The sequence below is a fragment of the Monodon monoceros genome, unplaced genomic scaffold, assembly GCF_005190385.1.
Source record: "Monodon monoceros isolate NGI ecotype Baffin Bay Population unplaced genomic scaffold, NGI_Narwhal_1 Super_Scaffold_9, whole genome shotgun sequence".
NCBI lineage: Eukaryota > Metazoa > Chordata > Mammalia > Artiodactyla > Monodontidae > Monodon > Monodon monoceros.
Genome location: NW_021703786.1, coordinates 37,574,161 through 37,593,855, shown reverse-complemented (window position 1 = coordinate 37,593,855; position 19,695 = coordinate 37,574,161). Strand labels below are relative to the sequence as shown.

The 19,695-nt window shown below is 57.2% G+C and overlaps 1 protein-coding gene across 1 annotated transcript in view; it reads left to right on the top strand.

Moving 5' to 3' along the window:
- The window catches only part of KCNJ12 (potassium voltage-gated channel subfamily J member 12), a 33,722-nt gene extending 30,012 nt beyond the window's left edge, over window positions 1-3,710 (top strand). The window contains exon 3 of the mRNA XM_029212825.1: window positions 1,940-3,710. Within this exon, the coding sequence (XP_029068658.1) occupies window positions 2,002-3,285 (1,284 nt within the window). The 5' untranslated portion in view covers window positions 1,940-2,001 and the 3' untranslated portion in view covers window positions 3,286-3,710. The remainder of the gene's footprint in view (window positions 1-1,939) is intronic.
- The last annotated feature ends 15,985 nt before the right edge of the window (window positions 3,711-19,695 follow it).

Here is a 19,695-nt window from a genome sequence, read left to right as displayed (position 1 = left end):
CCGGCGGCCTGCTGCTGGCATCGGCGTGCCCCAGACCTGGCCACCTCCCCCTGGAAGGCCCAGGAGTCTAGGGATGAGCTGTCTTCCTGGCACAGTCCATGGGCTTCCCACCACCACCGGCTCCTGGACCAGGCGGGAGCCGTGTCCACCACTATGGCCTGAGGCCTCAGCTCCTCAGACCCAGGGTGAGGCTGTCAGCTGGAGCAGCCATGGGGGAAGGATGGCAGCCTGAGCAGAGGCCGCCGCAGAGCCTGGGGTCCCCACGGTGGGAGGCCTTGTGTTAGACAGAAGTGGTTCTGCGCCCAGCTCTCCTGCCTAGTGGTTGTGTGGCTTTGAGGAAGTCCCTTGACCTCTCTGAGCCGCCATCCAGAGCGTAGAAGTAGCCACGGTAGCTACCTCCTTGGGCTTCCGAACGGGTGACACACGAGCGTTTGCTGACAGGCCTGGCCTGCTGTCCCTGTGGATGGATGAGCTGGTCCGGGCAGCAGGGAGCGCCCTGCACCTGCCAGACCTGGGGATCCAGTGGCTCCAGCGACTGGGCAGGCCCTGGGAGGGGTCTGCAGCCTGGCTGGCCGTGTGGGTTTGGAACAGAGGTCAGAGGTCACCCCGTCCCACAGACCAGGGCTGGATCGCAGTGCTGCCGCCTCCTCTCTCCTGGCCTGGCCGCCCTGGACCTTCTCTGGGGCCTCAGTGTCTCATCACACGTGAGCACCCCGAGGCTCAGCTAGCTCTGACCTCGTCGGGCAACTGGTGGGGGTTGGGGGGCGTGGGGTCCATCCGTAGGGGGCGCAGGCCCACCTCTTCAGCGCCCTGCCACGCCATTCCAGCGGGGCACCCGACGGGGATGTCCGGACGGCCTCAGTGCCCGCGGGGCCAAGTGGTGTCAGGGTCTCCGGACTGCGGATGCCTCAGCCTGGCACTGACAGGCCAGCCCAGAGCTGGCGGGGCACCGGGGGAGGGGTGGCCTCCGGCCTGCGCGTCTGGGGCTGGGGTGCCTGCCCCCAGCCGTGAGAACGGGGAGCGGTGCCGTGGGGTGTGCCCCGTGTGTGAGGACGTGTGCCGGCCCGGTGCTCCGCCGAGGGGGCTGAGGCTCCCCACCTGCTCTTGTTCAGCGCTGAGGAAGGCGGGGTGGCGGAGGCCCCCGGGCTGAGGTCCGGGGTCAGCGAGCCCCCTGGTGATGGGGTGGCCACGAGCACAGCATATGGGCAGCGAGAGTGGGCGCCTGCGGGGAGAGTGTGAGCCTCAGGAGGACGGGTGGGGCCAGGCTGGAGGCGTCTGTCATGCCCAGGTCTAGGCCCTGGGGGTGAGACAGCAGTGAGCAAACAGCAAACCCCCCCGCGCTCAGGGACTCGCGGTCTCGTGGTGGGACGGTGGGTGCAGCCCCAGCGAGCCATTGTTGTCGTTATTACTACCGTTATGAGGTCAGAGCCCGGTGCAGTGGGATTACCGTGGGGTCCTGGGTGGGGTGCACAGTTTGCCCAGGTGCAGGGGGGCCCTGAGACACTCTTGTGGCCTAGAAGCCAGGGCCTGGGAGGAGGGTGCTCGGGTGGGCCTGGGGGCGAGCAAGGGCGAGACTGGAGGTGAGGTCTGAGGGGTCCCAGCAGAGGGTGCACTGACTCCTGGCGGCTGCCGTGGGCACTGGCACCGGTGTGGGAGTGGGGAGGCTGGCGAGGTGGCCGTCATGCTGCTCTCGGCGGGTGATGCCAGGGACTCAGGCCGGGAGGTGGGAGGAGGGGCTGGACCCTGAATATCTTTGCAGGCAGAGCCCTTGGTGGGGGAAAGGGAAACTGAGGAAGAAGCCAGGCTTCCCATCCGGAGCAGCCGGGAGAGGGGAGGTGGCCGAGGAGCTGGCTGGGGTGAGGCCGGGTCGGGGCGGAGGCGCAGGTCGGGCGGCTGCTCTGCTGACCTCACTGCCAGCCTGCTGTCCCCTCTGTTGCAGGAGCTGCCCCGCCTGGAGCCGGCCCGGGGGCAAGCTGGGGTCCCACCGCCCCCGCCCCCGGGATGACCGCATCTGGCCGTGCCAACCCCTACAGCATCGTGTCGTCCGAGGAGGACGGGCTGCACCTGGTCACCATGTCGGGCGCCAATGGCTTCGGCAACGGCAAGGTGCACACTCGGCGCAGGTGCCGGAACCGCTTCGTCAAGAAGAACGGCCAGTGCAACATCGAGTTCGCCAACATGGACGAGAAGTCGCAGCGCTACCTGGCCGACATGTTCACCACTTGCGTGGACATCCGCTGGCGCTACATGCTGCTCATCTTCTCGCTGGCCTTCCTCGCCTCCTGGCTGCTGTTCGGCGTCATCTTCTGGGTCATCGCCGTGGCCCACGGGGACCTGGAGCCGGCCGAGGGCCGCGGCCGCACGCCCTGCGTGCTGCAGGTGCACGGCTTCATGGCGGCCTTCCTCTTCTCCATTGAGACGCAGACCACCATTGGCTACGGGCTGCGCTGCGTGACCGAGGAGTGCCCGGTGGCCGTGTTCATGGTGGTGGCGCAGTCCATCGTGGGCTGCATCATCGACTCCTTCATGATCGGCGCCATCATGGCCAAGATGGCGCGGCCCAAGAAGCGCGCGCAGACGCTGCTGTTCAGCCACAACGCGGTGGTGGCGCTGCGCGATGGCAAGCTGTGCCTCATGTGGCGCGTGGGCAACCTGCGCAAGAGCCACATCGTGGAGGCCCACGTGCGGGCCCAGCTCATCAAGCCCCGGGTCACGGAGGAGGGCGAGTACATCCCGCTGGACCAGATCGACATCGACGTTGGCTTCGACAAGGGCCTGGACCGCATCTTCCTGGTGTCGCCCATCACCATCCTACACGAGATCGATGAGGCCAGCCCGCTGTTTGGCATCAGCCGGCAGGACCTGGAGACGGACGACTTTGAGATCGTGGTCATCCTGGAGGGCATGGTGGAGGCTACGGCCATGACCACACAGGCCCGCAGCTCCTACCTGGCCAACGAGATCCTGTGGGGCCACCGCTTCGAGCCTGTCCTCTTCGAGGAGAAGAACCAGTACAAGATCGACTACTCGCACTTCCACAAGACGTACGAGGTGCCGTCCACGCCCCGCTGCAGCGCCAAGGACCTGGTGGAGAACAAGTTCCTGCTGCCCAGCGCCAACTCCTTCTGCTACGAGAACGAGCTGGCCTTCCTGAGCCGCGACGACGAGGACGAGGCAGACAGAGAGCAGGACGGCCACGGCCCCCAGGCCAGGCGCGACTTTGACAGACCCCAGGCCGGCACCGCCCTCGATCAGCGGCCCTACAGACGGGAGTCCGAGATCTGAGCCGCCAGCGGCCAAGGTGCAGCATCCGCCCCGCCGGGGAAAGGCCCCGAGTCCCGCGAGGGCCCCGGGCCAGAGCGGAATGGGCTTGGGCCCTGGTTGCAGACTCAGTAGCGTTTTAGATGTTTTACGTTTCTTCACAGCGGCCTGGGAATGTTGGTGGGAGAGTGGGTGGCCTGAGTGGCCTCTGAGGCCAGAGCAGGCCTGGGGGCGGGGAGGTGGCCTCCCGGGGGGGGCCGGGCCACAGGAGCTGGGGGCTTCTGCCTCAGGGGGGAGCCACAGCCTGTCCGGAAACGGCTCACCAGCTGCCCGGTCTCTGTGGGCGAAGGCCGGCGGGCTGCAGTGCACCTCGCTGGTTTTTAACTTGGGGAGAAACACCGGGTTTGGGCTTTCTCGACCTTAGTTTAAGACTGTTTACAAAAAAAAAATTAACATGTGATTGAAAAAAAGTTTTATAATTTGAGGGGGGGGGGTGGGAAAGGACAATTAGAATTGCATTAGTCTCCCAGGATGCAAGTAGCTGGGGGGGTTTCCAGAAGGTCCCCGAGGCTGGGCTGGCCTCTCTTCCATGAAGGCCGGGCACGTGCCCGACGCCACGGCCTGAGGGCAGGCATGGAGGTCAACCCCACCTCCCCACCCCGCTGTGCTTTACGCGCACAGGGTGAACTGGATTTCCTTTGGGATGGCAAAACCAAGACCTTGTTAATGATCATAACAAGAGCTTTTCAGTGTCACTGGGGTGGGAGTCAGGGCCGGGAAGAATCCAGTCTGAGCTTTTTAAGTTTGACTCTGTACCTCCTTTGAGGTGCATCTCAGGGCCGGGATGGGACCTGCCTGAGGTGGAAGGTCTGCTCCCCCCCTCCCCCCAGCCCCACCCACCCTCCACGACCCCAGCCTGCCGGATTCTCCCTCCTTTTCTGCCCTGTGGCCTCCATCCCCTTCCCCAGAGAGGGGCAGCTGGGGAACGTAGGGGTGGATGGCTCCATGGGAAGGGGGGCCAGCTTCTCCGACTCCAAGGAAGTGTTTCAGCCCAGTCCCCACGGGGCCCCAGCATGAGTCGTGCCTTAGAGACCCTGGGGGGGGGGGCTGGCTCCAGTTGTCACTGTTTTTATGGGACTCACCCATCCTCCCTGCTGCCCCCGACTCCACCATGGCCCTCTGTCTGCGGAGGCCAGGCCGGGCCGGCACCCCATCCCCCCAAGGTGGGCAGCAGAGGTGAGCCTGGGTGGGGCTCAGCCAGGCTGTGCCCTGGTGCCGAACGCACAGGAACGTCCTAGGAGAGCCGTGGGCTGGTCAGCACACACGTCTGGGCACCTCGGTCAGGTGGCGGCTCGGGCCCCCTGATTTGTCACTGGCTCTTGCCTCCGCCAGCTCAAGAGCTGCCCAACGCAGGCTCGTTCCTGGCGAAGGGAACAGCTGTCAGGGCGGCGCCTGGGCCCTTCCCAGGGCTGCTGAGAGTGTTTTCCTCACAAATGACCAAGCCGGTCAGGCATTAGAGAGCCCCAGCCTGCCTGTCCAGGCTGCCGCGGGACAGCTCACCACCGGGAGACGCCAGGGCTCCGGCCCAAGTTAGGAGACAGAGGCCGAGTGCAGATGGGCGAGGGGCAAGGAGAGGCCAGGGGCTGCAGTGGGGGCTTCTGCCTCTCCCCTCCTCCAACCCCTGCAACAGCGGGAGGCCTGCCCCTAAAGTCAGGGGCCGTGCAGGGTCCGGGCACCGGCTGTGTATTCCCACCCAGAAAGCCCTGCCCTGACCTCAGACGCCACCCTAACTTCTGGTCAGGAGGAGTCAGAAGGGTCAGCCTGAGGCAGGTAGAGGCCTCGTTCCTCTCAGGATCCGCTGGGCAGGCCTCTGCTCCTTCCTGGCCTGAGCCCCTTCTGCCTCAGCGTTAGTCCTGGGCGGTGATGTGGAGTCTCTGTGGTTGCCAGGGGGGTGGCAGGTGGCCCTGGTCGCTCGGGGCTGGCACATGGTCCCGTTGAGCCAGCCCTCCACACACCCCACCAGGGCAGAGCCCCGGGGCCCTGGGTCCCCCAAGGCCCTAGCTGTCTCAGGTGGCCGGGGGCGCTTCCTCTCAGGCCTGTCCCCCTCCCAGGCCCACGCTGGACGGCTCAGGCCGCAGACCCTGCAGGAGGGCCTTCCCGAGCTGCCTTTTATCTCTCACCAAAGGCACATGCTGCGTTTCCAAACTCCGCCGCCCTCTTTTTGCCTCCTCTGTGTGTATTTATTTATTTATTTATTTATTTATTGCTTGTGCTAAAGACCAAAATAGCCTCCCTCCTTAGTGCCCTTGAAGCGGGAGGGCGGATGGGAGGAGCCGTGTGTGCAGAGGCAGGATCACGTGGCCCCGGGGGCGCGTGTGCCTGTGTGTGGGGCGTGGAACATGTGAACCCAGCGAGTGTGCGGTGTGCCGTGTGTTGTGTGTGCGCCGAGCACGTGTGTATGTTACGTGTGGCCTGTGTGCTGAGCGGGTGGGTGTACAAACCTGCTTCTGACCCCGCCGGCGCCCCCTGGCCCCCCCACCCCCCCGTACCTACTGGTGCTGTGCCACCCAGTCCCGGCAGTGGTATTTGCAGGAAGTTTCTCGACAGCCTGGACCCAGTGGTGCAGAGGCTGGAGCTGGCTGAGGCGCCCTCTGCCCTGAGACACTGAGCTGCTTACGTGGGGAGGGGCCTGGGGATAACATACGTGTGTGAGCACCAAGGCGTGAATTCCTGGGTGGAATCATCTCATCTGTGTGCCAGTGAAACGTGTCCAATTGTGGCTTTTCCTGTAAGTGCACGAGTGTACGTGGGAGTGCTGTGCAGATGTGTGCCCACGATGATCTCCGTACATGTGTGAACCTGGGCTGATGGTGTCTATACATGATGTATACATGTGTGTAAATGCACACAGGCTCACACCGTTATGTGTATATCTACCCATAGGTCTGTTTGTGTGCTCGTTGTATACGCAGGCGTTGGTTATGTTTACCAAGCTGTGGGGCTGGGCACACAGTACTCAGGACGGACACCGGCCGTGGTCCCACCAGCCCTCTGCCCCGATTCTGTCCACGTGGGCAGGCGTGGAGCACGTGTGGCAGGATGACGCTTCTGTGTACCTGGGCACAAGGTACACGTGTATGTGAGGACATGGCCTCCAAAGGCGAGCGTTTGCACGCAGTTGCACGTAGGAGGCCTGTGTGCACTTGTCCACGAACGCACGTGCGTGTGTGTGCCGGGCTCCGTCAGCAGGGCTGCTGCCTGCCTGCTGGGGGTGACGTGTGTGCGTTCGCGGACCCGCCCGGGTCCCGGAGGTTGTGTGTCCAGATGGGCGAGTGCCTCAGAGCACGGCGCCCCCTGCCCCCCACCCCACCCCCCCCGCCCCGTACCTGCGGGTGCTGTGCCACCCACTCCCTGCCGCCCTAGGGTCCTGGTGGGGGCAGGGGGCCTGGTGGGAAGGAGGCCCCTGCACAGGTCAAATCAATGTCAAATCTATTTTAAATGGTGAAACTGGAGAATTTTCATGTTATTTTCAATACACAGCAGTATCTAAAGACGTAGGCCACAAGACTAGACCGCATTAAACCATTTTGATCTCTCGGAGTGCCACTGCGTGCAGACGTGTGTTTGAAAGGCCCCGCCTGGCACGGCGGGGGAAGGGAGAGAGGACAGAACTGGCCTCCTCGAGGACCCCCGCGTGCTTTTCAGGCCATCGCACACGCCCTCACCCTCCCGCCCTCCGCCACCACCGTCCTCTCCACACGGCCCGGGTGTGCCAGACCGCCCGCCTTGCCTGGACTTGCGCCCCTGCCTTGCCCTCCCCGGGCCCGTGCCTCCCCTTTCCTTTCTTCTGCAAGGGTTTGATGAGGGCAGGGCAGGCGCGGTCTGGGCCCCCAGCTCGAGGCAGCCCTGCTTCTCACCGGCGGACAGGAAGCCGGGTGGCGTGTGGGTGCTGGGGCGATGGCGCCGGAGGGCAGGCAGGTGCCGCCGTCGGGGAGAGCAGCGTGCACGTGCACAGCCCGTTCCGGGCAAAGGAGAACGTCATCGCCCCGAGGGCTTCGGTGGCTTCTGGAAGTAGCCCCCAGGGAGAGAGTCCTTCCCTTTGCCCAAACGTTCCCTGAGTGGAGACCTCCTCTGTGTCAGTGAAGGACCGGGGCCCTCACGCCGTGGGGTCCAGGTGACATCCCAGACCACAGGATAAGAAGCCGGGTGACGGGAGGAGCGGGGGTGTTTGCGAAGACTTCTGGGCGGATGTCCCGTGAGTCGGGCCTGGAGATGCTCGGCCTTATGTGGGCGGGGCTTTCCCTGCCTGGCCCTGAAGTTTCCCCGCGACCCCAATACCAGAGTCTAAGCCAGTTGTGGCCTCCCCCGCTCCCCGGAGAGCTATTTCCACAGCACTGACAGGTCCGGCCTCTGGGCAGGAAGACCTGGCCCCGGCGGGAGCTCAGGAGTCCCTTGGGGCCCGTCCTGGCTGGGACTCCGGGTCAGACGCCAGGCCGCGCACTTGCTCAGTGATCTTGAGAAGTGGCTCCCCGCCCCCCCCCCCCCCCCCCCCCCCCCGCCCCGGCCCCAGTCTCTCCTTCGGTGGAAAAGCGTGTTCCCAACGACGGCCAGCCTGCGGACTTGGTGAAAAGAATGGAGGAGAGAAGTCCTTTGTGCAGCGAGTGCTTTGGACCCATGCCCTCCTGTGTGGACACAGGTCTTCGGGTAGGGGCGACGCAGCCAGGTCCCCTGTGTGCGTGGCCGTCACCACTGGCTCCCTCTGCACTTTCCTGCCTCCCTGAGGATGAGAGAATCCGCATGAAAACCGGTACATGGGGTGGGCGGGGAATCAGGACCAGGGCCCGAGGAAGTCAGTTCAGGGTCAGCGAGGGACTTGCCCAAGGGCAATGGGAGGGTAGTTATCTGAACTGGGTCAGAGCTAGGCCTCAAGCCCCCAGCCGCCGCTGCGGACTTCACATCCGCTCCTTTGACCCAGATGCCTCTGCCCTCCCGGGCCACAGGGATAGCCCGGCCAGAGGGTCTGCCCCGGTTTATCCTCCCTGGGTCCACCTCCTGTGACTTGGGAGGAAGTCGGAAGTGGGCTTCTCTTCAGTGTCAAGGGGCCAAGGTCAGAGCGGTGGGGCCTCAAAGGGCACCCCCATCCCCCCACGGCCCACCCTCCACCCAGGACCAGAGGGGTCTCAAAACCAGAATCAGGCCTTTTGACCCCGCTGCCTGAAACCCCCCATGTCTTCCTTGAACCCAGGAACTAAAGTCCCCGCTGTTTCTCCAGCCCTGGAATCCTGTCCATCCTGGCCCCTCCTCTGCTCCAGACACCCTGCCTCGCTCTAGCTCCTTGAGAGCACGTTTTTGCCCCGACCCCAGGACCTTTGCAAGGGCTGGTCCCTCTGCCTGGATCCCTCTTCCCCCAGACCTGCCTCCCACCCTTCCCGGCCCCCTTGCAGAGGCTCCCCAAGGGCAGGGATGGCCGTGTCTCTCGTCCACTCCTGGGTGCCCAGTGCCAAGAGCAGGGCTAGGCTGTGCTCCCTGTGTATTCATCTGACGGATGGTGGGTGGATGGAGGGCAGGCCCTGTGGGCTTCACCACCCAGAGAAGTGTCTTCAGGCCTCACCAACCTGCAGCCCCCCCTTCACCTTCCCACTGACCCAGCTGGGCCAGAGCCCGGCCACCAGCCACGCTGAGGAGAGAGCAGCTCGGCCTGGGGCAGGAAGGGTGGAGAGCTTGGTGCTACAGGGGATTTGAGCCCACCGAGGGCTCCGGGCCCTACTTTCTTCCCTCTCAGTGCTGCCGAGACAGCACAGAAGCGGGCCATCCTTACCCAAGCCTGGACTGGGGTCTCGAAGGCCTTCTGCCTCCTAAATGCTTATGACCGGCCAGCTCTGGGCCTCAGTTTCCCTACGTGAGAAATGGGAGCTCCACCCATTCCTTCAACAAGTGTCTACGAATTGCCACTGTGTGCCAGGCAGGCATTGGCCCTCTGGGAGGAGGCAGGACAGGCCCAGCCCCTGACGTCAGTCTAGGGGCTCAGGGGACAGGCGTTCAACAGTGTGGGTCCCCAGAAGTAGAGCCTGCAACAGGGATTCGTGTGCGCCTGGTTCACTGGGGGGTTGGGGGCAGGGAAGCAGCAGAAGCAGGGGAGGAGCTGAAGGGCCGAGGTGGGTCCAGCCGACGGCCAGCTGGCCTGACCCTGGGCTCGGGAATGCGAGCTGTCCCACCTGCCAGCGGGGGCTGGGCTTTTGTACCCTCAGCAGCCAGCCTGTGGCTACTGCCACCCTGCCGAGCGGGGAGGTCCAGCCTCTCAGGCATTTCGGGCCAGGGTGGCTCCTGTTGGCCCAGCATGGTTCTCCAGGGAGGGGCAGCTGAGAGCCATTAGCAAATGACACAGCACCTGGGCGCCGGGCTCATCCCGGTAAAGGGGTCCAGGTGGTGCACAAGCCACGCCTGCTGCAGCGGTAGCGATGCAGCGCGGTTCCTGAGTGAGGGACACGAGAGGGTGCCATGGGTAAGGCAAGGGGAGGCCTTGTGGCAGGGACCAAGGCGGGGGGTCCTCCAAGGAAGTGACATTTCCTCTGAGATCTGAAGGGTGGGTAGAGGTTTGCCAGGTATGTGGGGAGGAGCTTCCCAGAGACAGAGAGAGAGAGACCGGCACCAGCAAAGGCCCTGGGGTAGGAGAGCACAGGGAGAAGCAAAAGGAGCAGCTTGGCTGGGGCAGGGAAGACCGCCCAGGGCCCGTGGACCCCATGCAGGGCCTGGCCTCCTTCCCCAGCACTCAGCTTCCCTCAGGCCTCCCTGGCAGCCTTGCTGCATCGCCCTCCTCCTCCTGCAGAGTCAGCCTCTCCGGAGCGGGAACTTCGGTTCCATCTTGTTCACGACGGAGCCCCAGCACCCAGAACACCGGTGCCCGGCACCCTATAGGGGCTCAGCTTTGGCTACTCCCGCAAGATGTGAAAGAAGTGCGGGAGGTAAGATGTCAGTAGCTGTTCTTGGCCTGTCCTGCGAGGGGCCTGGGGCCTTGCCGCAGGGCTGGCCGGGGTGGGAGGGTCCAGGAGGCCTCGTCCATCCATGTCAGCCCAGGCTGTGAGGTGCCGGGGAGCCACTGCCTGCAGACTTTAAAATTTTCCTATGCTGTGGTCTTCTTCTCAGAATAACATTTTGAAATGCACAAAATGAAATACCTATGGTTGCAGAGGAAACCCATCCTTGTGCAAAGCAGTTACCAAAAGACAAACGAAAAAATTTGTGGGATATTAATAACCACATTTCCTCACTAACCGCTGATGCCAGCTTCCTGGTGGTGAGCACAGCCTCACTGTCGGGGGTCCCAGAAAGTCACTGACGAAGAACGCCCCCCCCCCCCGCCTCCTTCTGCAGGCAGCAGAATCGCCTCCATCCATAAACGAAGAGGATGGCTAATTTCCATTTGAGGTGAGCAGCACGGAGACGGGCATGTTTCTCATCCTGGTACACATGCCCCCGGGTTTTCCCCTGAGCCCCGGTGGGCGTGCGGGCCCGGGTTCAGGCCCTGCAGGCCCAGTGGTTTGGAGACAGGCTTGCTGCTGTCAGGCAGGACAGGGGAACTTTGCCGGCAGAGGCCCGAGAATAAATACCGTAGGCTTTGTGGCCGTGAGGCCTCTGGAAGCGGCGTGGCTCTGTGGTGGCATGAAAGCAAACCCGTTAGTTACTGTGTTCAAATAAAACCTCATTTATGGACGATGACATCCGAATTTCATATATTTTTCACATGGCGCAAACTATGACTCTTCCTTTGATTCTGCCCCCACCCCACAATCATTAAAAAAATGCAAAAACCATTCTTAGCTAAAGGGCCATACAGAAACAGGCTGTGGGCTACACCAGAACCTCCCCGAGGGCTTCTTTAAACTCTGGCCGGTGGCAGTCCCCAGATGTGCATTTCTAACAAGTTCCCTCACCTTGAGAACTGCTGTTAATTCTGCCTGGGGGATGGAGCCCCGGAGGTTTGTGTGTTGACCCCCTGCCCTGGCTCCCTCACACGGTTATAACCCATTCCGGGTTGTGAGTTTAGGTGGCCGGTGTTCCCTACAGAGGTGTCGAGCTGAGGTAGCCCCTCTCTGATGGAGGAGAGGAAAAAGATTGTTTTCCCCTCTATCCTCCTGGGTCCTTCAGCTGGTACCCTGCAAAGTGGACTGACAAAAGACAGATGAACAAGGGAAGAACAAGCAGGAGTTATCAACATAGCCACAACACATACACATGGGAGAACTCAGTGATGAGTGGCGGACAAGGATGGTTAGAACTTAGAATCTCAACAGTGCTTTGCAGACGAGGAAACTGAGGTTCAAGGAAAAGAAGGAGTGGGCCGGCCTCTCAGTGCTCAAGCCAGATCTCTGCACCTCGTTTTTGATGCACCCTTTCTCTCCCTCACCTCCCACTCTAGTGCAATACCCTGACCTTTTAAATTTTTAAAATTTGCTTTCAGCCCCAATACGTTTCTCCATCCCGCTGCCACCACCCGGTCCAGGCCACTGTCATCACTGACTTGGATGATTGCAGTTATCTCCTCTCTGGTCCCCTGGGCCCCCTCACCCTTCTCTACCTGCACAAAACTCTTAGAGTCCCCTGGGTTTTGGTTCTGGGTGACCTGGGCTCCCTGACCCTGATGGGTCCACTGGGGTACTGCACGAAGGCTCCTCCAGCAGGCAGAGAGCTTGGCTGGGCCAAAAGGAGCACACGAGTTGCCTGGATCCTGGCACCATCCTCTCTGAGTGACCTGCCAGCCCCAGACCCTCCTTGAAACCTCAGTTTCTGACACATGAGGAATGATGCTCTCTGAGGCCCTGAGTCAGGCTCGCATGCTGAAGGGCTCTTCCTTCCCCTTCCTGGATCAATGCTCTTTCAGTGCTGAGGCCTGGGACTGTCCTTATTCCCTAGGGAGGCCCAGTGCAGAAAGTGAGCTGGAGCTTGGAGACCGCAGCCCTGGGCCAGGGCAGGGCCCGAGGTTGTGTACTGTACAACCCCAGGGTGCCGTTCACAACCTACTCAACTGTGCACAGCAATGGCAACCGCTGAGGCCTCTTGCCTCTCCTTGCTGCCTGCGGGCTCCGTGGGGAGGGATCCACAGCATGTGTGAAAAGTGTGGTTTGGGATGCCCGGGGCCCAGATGGGAGCTGCCACTGCAGACACCGACTATGTTTCTTTGTGAACCTACTGGCTAGCTGGAAAGTGTTTGAAAGGGTGGTGCGGCCTCATTCCAACACACACACATAACCACATACAGACCCACACATACACATGCACACACACCTAAAATGTACACAAACACATACACGCACTAAACACACACAACAGTGTACGTCGTATTACACAGTAGTGCAAAGGAGCAGCCCCTCATGCGTGCACCAACGTGAAGGGGCCTCACAGTCACAAATGGAGACTTGTTCGAGTTCTAGGATAGACATGAGTCTGTGGGGATAGAAGTCAGGCTAGGGTTGCCTGTGGGAGCAGGTGGGCCAGTAACTGAGTGCTGGGGGTAGAACTTGGTGGATTTGGGCTCAGAGAACAGGCAGCACCTGGATCTGGAGGGACGGCCCGACAAGGAGAGGTTTTGGGTCCATGTGTCCTGCCCAGCAAAGAGCAGGTTTTTATCAATATATGCATCGCACACACACACACGGGACAACTCAGTGCGGAAAAAAGATAGATATATATGTATATAGATAGATAGACAGACAGAAAAAGCAGACACAGAGACAGATAGATATAGTGACAGAACAAAAAACATACAGCCTGATAGATGGACAAAGAGATAGAATCAGAAGGACGGACACATAAACAGATATATTAACAAAAAGACAGACAGAAAGACAGATGGACAGCACATAGAGAAAGACAGGCAGGACAGGTAGACATGTACACACACATCTGTACATAGAGTCATACACACACAGACGTAGATACAGAGAGAGATGCACAGCCAGTGGAACGGAGGGGCAGACGGCATTTTTTTCTCTCTTTTTTTTTTTCCTGCCTTTGAATAGAGTTCCTCTACTGAGGCCTCCGGGGACGAGGCGCTGTGTGGGGCACGGGGCCCGAGAAAGCCACGCCCACAAGAGGCGGCGCCATTATGAGCTCGCTGTTGACTGGGAGCCTTGGATTCTGGGTGAAACGTTTTGATGACTTCGAATGATGTGAAGGGCAAAACGATGTAGATCTGACATCTCGTGTGGGATCAGAACGCTTTCTGCTCTTTGAATATTTGACTAAGGATATACATCAAGGATTGTCATATTTTTATTTGTGCTTGTTGTGTGTTTAAGAGGAAACATCCAGAAAAATTCTACCCTGCAGCCTTTTTCCTGGAATATATCTACTGGAACCAGCAGAGGGCAGGAAATCATTAGTCACTAGATGGTGTTGCTTGGCCTGTGGACAGTAAACTCAAGGTTTTCTTGTGTCTTTGCTTCTTGAGCATTTGGTTAATTAACTCCAGGACCTGCGCACACCCATCCACCCTTAATGAACGTGCCGAGTCGTTAGTATTTATAGCACTCAGAGTTTGTGCTCTTTCTTAGCAATGAGATGTCAGAGGACACAGCTGTTCTTCAAAGCAGGGTGGAAAATCAACGAATATCCACTCAGTATTAACTTAATGGATGGTCCAATGGGGTTATATTGGATAGAATAAATAACAACCCAGAATGAATATCCTACTGAGATTACCAACTTTAAGCTTATTCTTTTTCCTTTATATTGCATCATTTACTAATTTCTGCATTCACAGAAATAAGCTGGCTGTTCAGAAAGAACGACTTTTGGAAGGTAAGGAATCAAAGTGTATCTGAGCTCGTTACAATCGACGACCCCCAGCAATGTGGTCTCTTCATCCAATTGCTGGCAACAATTAGACATGTGCTCGTCAGTATTTACAGGTGACCCCTCACACCTCCACCCCCCCCCCCCCCCCCTCATCTCTGTGACCCCTCACCCCTCCACCGCCCCCCACCCCCGTCATCTCTGTGACCCCTCGCACCTCCACCGCCCCCCCACCCCCGTCATCTCTAATGTAATTTGCAATTATAAATGCATCCTTAAGTTTTTACGACTTTGGAATAAGTAGGGATAGGCTGATCTTATACGAATAAGATCAAGCATGTTTCTCTTTGAACACGGAAATCACGAAACAGAAGTATTCCCATTAGAATTAGCTTAGAGTCAATAAAGTCTGCTGGAATACTGATGAATGTGAAGAGTTAAGAAACAAACAGGAGGACTCAGGCTAGAACACCGAGCAGACCATACGGTGCTTCAGGTAAAGGAAGGCCCTCTGTGCCGTCTTAATGAACCTCACCCTGTCCCAAAGCTAGACACGCTTTGTATTCTCTACTGGGCTTTGCCAGTTTCTGGACCTCCAAGCAATGCAAACACACGTTAGGTACTTTTTTTTTTTGCGGTACGCGGGCCTCTCACTATTGTGGCCTCTCCCATTACGGAGCACAGGCTCCGGACGCGCAGGCTCAGCGGCCATGGCTCACGGGCCCAGCTGCTCCGCGGCATGTGGGATCTTCCCGGACCGGGGCACGAACCCGTGTCCCCTGCATCGGCAGGCGGACTCTCAACCACTGCGCCACCAGGGAAGCCCCCCGGGTACTTTTTTATATCTAGCTTTTCCACTCAAGGTTACGGCTGTGAAACTCATCCGTATTATTTCATGCAGCAATCATTCATTTCATCATTGCTATGCACTATTGTTTGAATATATCAAAATATATGTATCTGTTCGATTACTGGCGTAAAATTTTTAATTGTCTAATTTTTCTAGCTTTTGCATACTTGAACGTCTTTTTGTGGACATAAGCCATAATCTCTGTTAGGCTGTGTCAGAGGGGGTATGTATGTATGCTCAGCTGTATAGATACTGCCAAGCAGTTTTCCAAAGTTGTTGTACTAATTTACACTCCCATCAGCAATGCTTATCTTGCCAGTTTTAAAATATTTTATTTAGTCTGTTTAATTTTAGTCATTCTGATGTGTGTGCTGTATATGACATATTCATTTGAATTTCCTGAACAGTAATGCTGTAGAATTGGCTGTCCGAGGCTTCTTAGCCATTTGGATATCATCTTTTCTGAAGGGCTTGTTCAAACTTTTGATTTTTTTTAATTGGTCTCTCTTTAAAAAGAAAATTGATTTGTAGCAGTTCTTTAGACGTTCTGGGTATGAATCCTCTATGGGATAAATGCATCGCAAATACATCGTTCCCGTTTGTGTCTATGGTTTTTACCTAAAGTTCTTAATCTTAACAAAGTCCAATTTAGCAATCTTTCACTTTATGGTTATTGCATTCTTTGGGTCCCATTTGAGAACGCTTTTCTGACACCAAATTCACAGATGCTGTAACAGAAAGAAGACGCACTCTGTGTTTTCTTCGAGAACCTCTGTAATCCCACCTTTCCCCTGGGCAGGACCTTCTCCAAGGTCTGCCTCCCGGCTCTGAGTAGCCCTCTGCCTGCCCAGCCACAGAGGTCTCAGCGCAGCCAGGTGACGGCCCTTCCCCAAGGGCATGGGCTCTGGAGCCCGAGCCCTGTCCTTTGTTCCTGCGACCTCACGGGTGGCGCCAGCTCCCCGAGTGGGGTGTTTCTTGTCTCGGGTCCCCCCTGCGAGCTCCTCCAGCTCCCTACGTGCACTGGACAATGAAGAAACCATTACTAACCTGGAAAATGTAAACAGAAGCTACTTGCAGTTCTTGTTACCTGTCTGATGGGTAACAACTGAGAAGATCAGCAATATCTAGGGGTGGTCAAACCATGGGTAAATATATATACTTCTACACTATTTTCAGTACATATGAGCGCTAGTTTTTGAGGAGCCATTCGGCGGTACATGGTCATATTACAATGTGTATGGATTTGACCGGTAAATTTTCCTTCATGCCACCCCTGCCTCTAGAGAAAGACGCTCACCTGAGTAGGAAGACTCTTACTGGCATGATCACCTACACGTGGTTTGGATGTAAATCATCATAACGGGACAGTTGTCAAACTGGCACCTCCGATGTACAACATGAGGTGAATCTGTACAGACCGAACAGGACAGATAGGGTATGAAGGTGTTGATCTGTACAGAGAAGCATCTGGTATAATTGTATAAAATGATGGCCCACGCATTATCTTGTCCTGCTGAGAGTTCCAGGCACTAACCACTCAGCTCAGTAGATGAGTGGTGCCCTAGGTCATCTGATGTTTGGAGGGGACCGGGGCTCTCGTGGGGATGCTGCTGGGCCAGGGGACCACCCAGCTGTGTGGCCCCTGCAGCACGGCCGCTGGCCAAGCCCATAAATTCAACACTGCTCAAAATCTTTACTTGGTTGTTCTGGTCACCCTGATCATGCCGTGAGCAAGTATGTCCCCGGGTAGTCTGAGGGCTGGGACACAGGATATAAGGAGCCTGCTGAAGGCCCAGCAGGCAATGCACAGCGGCGTCCGTGGACAGCTGGCGACACGGAGAAGTTTGCCTCCCAGGGTGGCTGCCCCTGCTGCTGCTCCTGTGATTATGTCATTTCACAGAGCAAAGGGATTTTGCGGATGTAACTAAAGTTCCTAATCAATGACCTTTGGAGGGATAAGACCCTGGTGGGCCTAATCTAATCACACGAGCCCTTGCAAACTGACTGCTGTCTCTGGCTACAGGCACAAGGGCAAGTCTGGAGCGCCAGGAGCTCAGCTGAGAGGGAGCTGAGCTGTTAGGTGTAAGCAATTAAAGCCACAAGCCACAAATGGAAGCGCTAAAGCTTTAATCACTTACTGTGATGAACGATGCAAGCATCTACAGCTGTTCCATTTTCCCCCAGGAAATGGTGCGCCTGTTGAGGGCTATGCAGAGCAGAGCCTCGTAGGGGTCGTCTTACTGCAGGGGGAGGCCCAGCAAAAGGCTCTGTCGGTTCTATGGACCCAAGGATGAGGGTGGGTGTGAGGGGGTGGGCTTGGAGTGGAAACGTTCTGGGTGCCAAGCCAGAGTGGGGAAAGTGCCTTCAAGGTTTCCCCTCCTCCCCGAAGGAGGCCTCATAGAGGCGCCTGGAGAAGACCCCTGTCCAAGGCTTCAGATAAAGGGACCTGGGAATGGAAGTGCTGGGGCTAGAAATGTACATCTGTGAAGAGCAGTGCCAGCCAGGGGGCCTGAGTCCTTGACTGCGTAGGGGAGCAAAGTCTGTCATCCCAAAATGTATCTCTCTGGCATGAGGATTCATTTAGGCTGATTATTTTAAGAAACAGAAGACTCAGGAAGTGTTTTTTTTTTTTTTTTTTTTTACCTCCCTCTTAGCTGCCTGTAGAATTTAGATAAAGGGTCTGTTCCTGGAACAGAGCTGTCACCAGAGAAATCTGCAAAGAACGTGGGTTATGTGTGGTGGGGCAGCTCAGCAGAGCCTGGATACCAGAGTCCAGTCTGCGTCCCACTGTCTCAGCAGGGCCCAGGAAACGGTGATTTACCGAACATCTGCTTTTCTGTCACCAGGTGAACTGTCTGCATTCCCTTTGAAGCCCCAAATCCCTACCCGACATCCTCTATGGTCTTTAGCTGAAGATGGTATTTAAGGTGAAGGTTTGGCCATTGGCGAGTTACTCAGTTTCCCTGGGTCTCTCCCATATATACATGTTATTAAACTTCGTTTGATTTTCTCTTGTTAATCTGCCTCATGTCAACTTAATTCTTATACCAACCAGAAGAATCTAGAAGCGTAAAAGAAAATCTTCCTCCTGGACAGCTATTTCATTATATTTATATATATAGATGTATATATACATGTCTCACGTTTTCTTTATCCACTCATCCATCGATGGACACGGGTTGTTTCCATATCTTGGCTTTTGCGAGTAACGCGGCCGTGAACATGGGGCACAGATATCTCTTTGAGATACTGATTTCATTTCCTTTGGATATATACCCGGAAGTGGGATTGCTGGGTCATATGGTAGGTCTATTTCTAATTTTTTAAGGTACCTTCCTACTGTTTTCCACAGTGGCTTCACCAATTTACACTTCCACCAGCAGTGCACAGGAGTTCCCTATTCTCCCAAGTGAGCGTTTTCAATCTGGGGAGATCATCAGTGATACCTCCACAGAACCTCCCTGCTGGTTCCTTCTGGGTCTGAGCACCAGACTTCCCAGCACCGCTGCCTTGGAAGAGACCTGTGGTCCAGAGGGAGCTTGTTCTGCAGAGAGAAGCAAAGGCTGTGGGGATGAGATGCAGGACCCGTGTGGGGAGGGGCAGGGAGGCATCACCACCGCCCTCAGCTGCTGCTCCTCGAAGGGCCCTGGAGGGTGCAGACACGGCCTGGTGCTGTCTTGAGGGCCACATCTGAAGAGTCTGCCTTGAGGGCTTTACTCCATGCGGGTGGCTGGGGTCTCAGTGAAGTCTTGGGGGCACTGGCGTCCTTCGCAGGCCGCTGGGAGAGCAGCCCCATGTCCCCCCTGCCCTGGGCCTGTCTCCTCCATGCTGGTGGACACCCACCCTGGTCCCAGATGCACACCTACCCTGAAAACACCTGCTTCACATGCTTTCAGACTGGAAAACATCTGATTTGGACTTTCCTGGGTAAGTCAAAGTTCCTCTTTCATTTTTACCTACGTTAGCCATTATTTCAACGAAGCATGTCCCTTGTGGCTGGGGGACTGAGGTCTCTAAGAATAAAGGACCATAGCTGAAAGTTTTTTCCTCTTCTTTCCGTGCCCCCACCATGTGATCATGAACTTCTGGAAATAAGTTGACAACTCATGTTGTGTGTCTTTTGCTGCATCCAGAGAGATGGTTGTATCCATGCTCTAGCACGTGAGTAGATACGCATGCGTAGAACATTGCTTCCGGCTGTCACCTGCTAATAATTGACATCTTGTAAATGCTAGCTTTTTATTAAGTGGCTACAATGCACGTAAGTCGATCTTTAGGATAATGAACGTGACAGGTGTTATATGTTCTTTATCAAGGCACTTTGCAATGCCTTTTAAAATAAATGTGTTAAATTCTATAATTAATTTACCTAGACCCCGTTAGCGGGCTGACATTTTCAGTCAATAAAGAGCAGTAAGGTCTTCCCTGGTGGCACAGTGGTTGAGAGTCTGCCTGCCGATGCAGGGGACACGGGTTCGTGCCCCGGTCCGGGAAGATCCCACATGCCGCGGAGTGGCTGGGCCCGTGAGCCATGGCCGCTGAGCCTGCGCGTCCGGAGCCTGTGTTCCGCAGCGGGAGAGGCCGCAACAGCGAGAGGCCCGCGTACCGCAAAAAAAAAAAAAAAAAAAAAAAAAAGAGTGGTGAGATGTGTCAGATCCCTTACTCGGACCCCACTTAGGAGCAGCTCCATTAATTCAACGGTTCTTTATTGAGCACCTACTGTGTGGCAGCTTCTGTGTTTGTCTGTGGCCCTGGTTAGCTCCTGTTTAATAGACGCTTAGATCTGCGGCTGG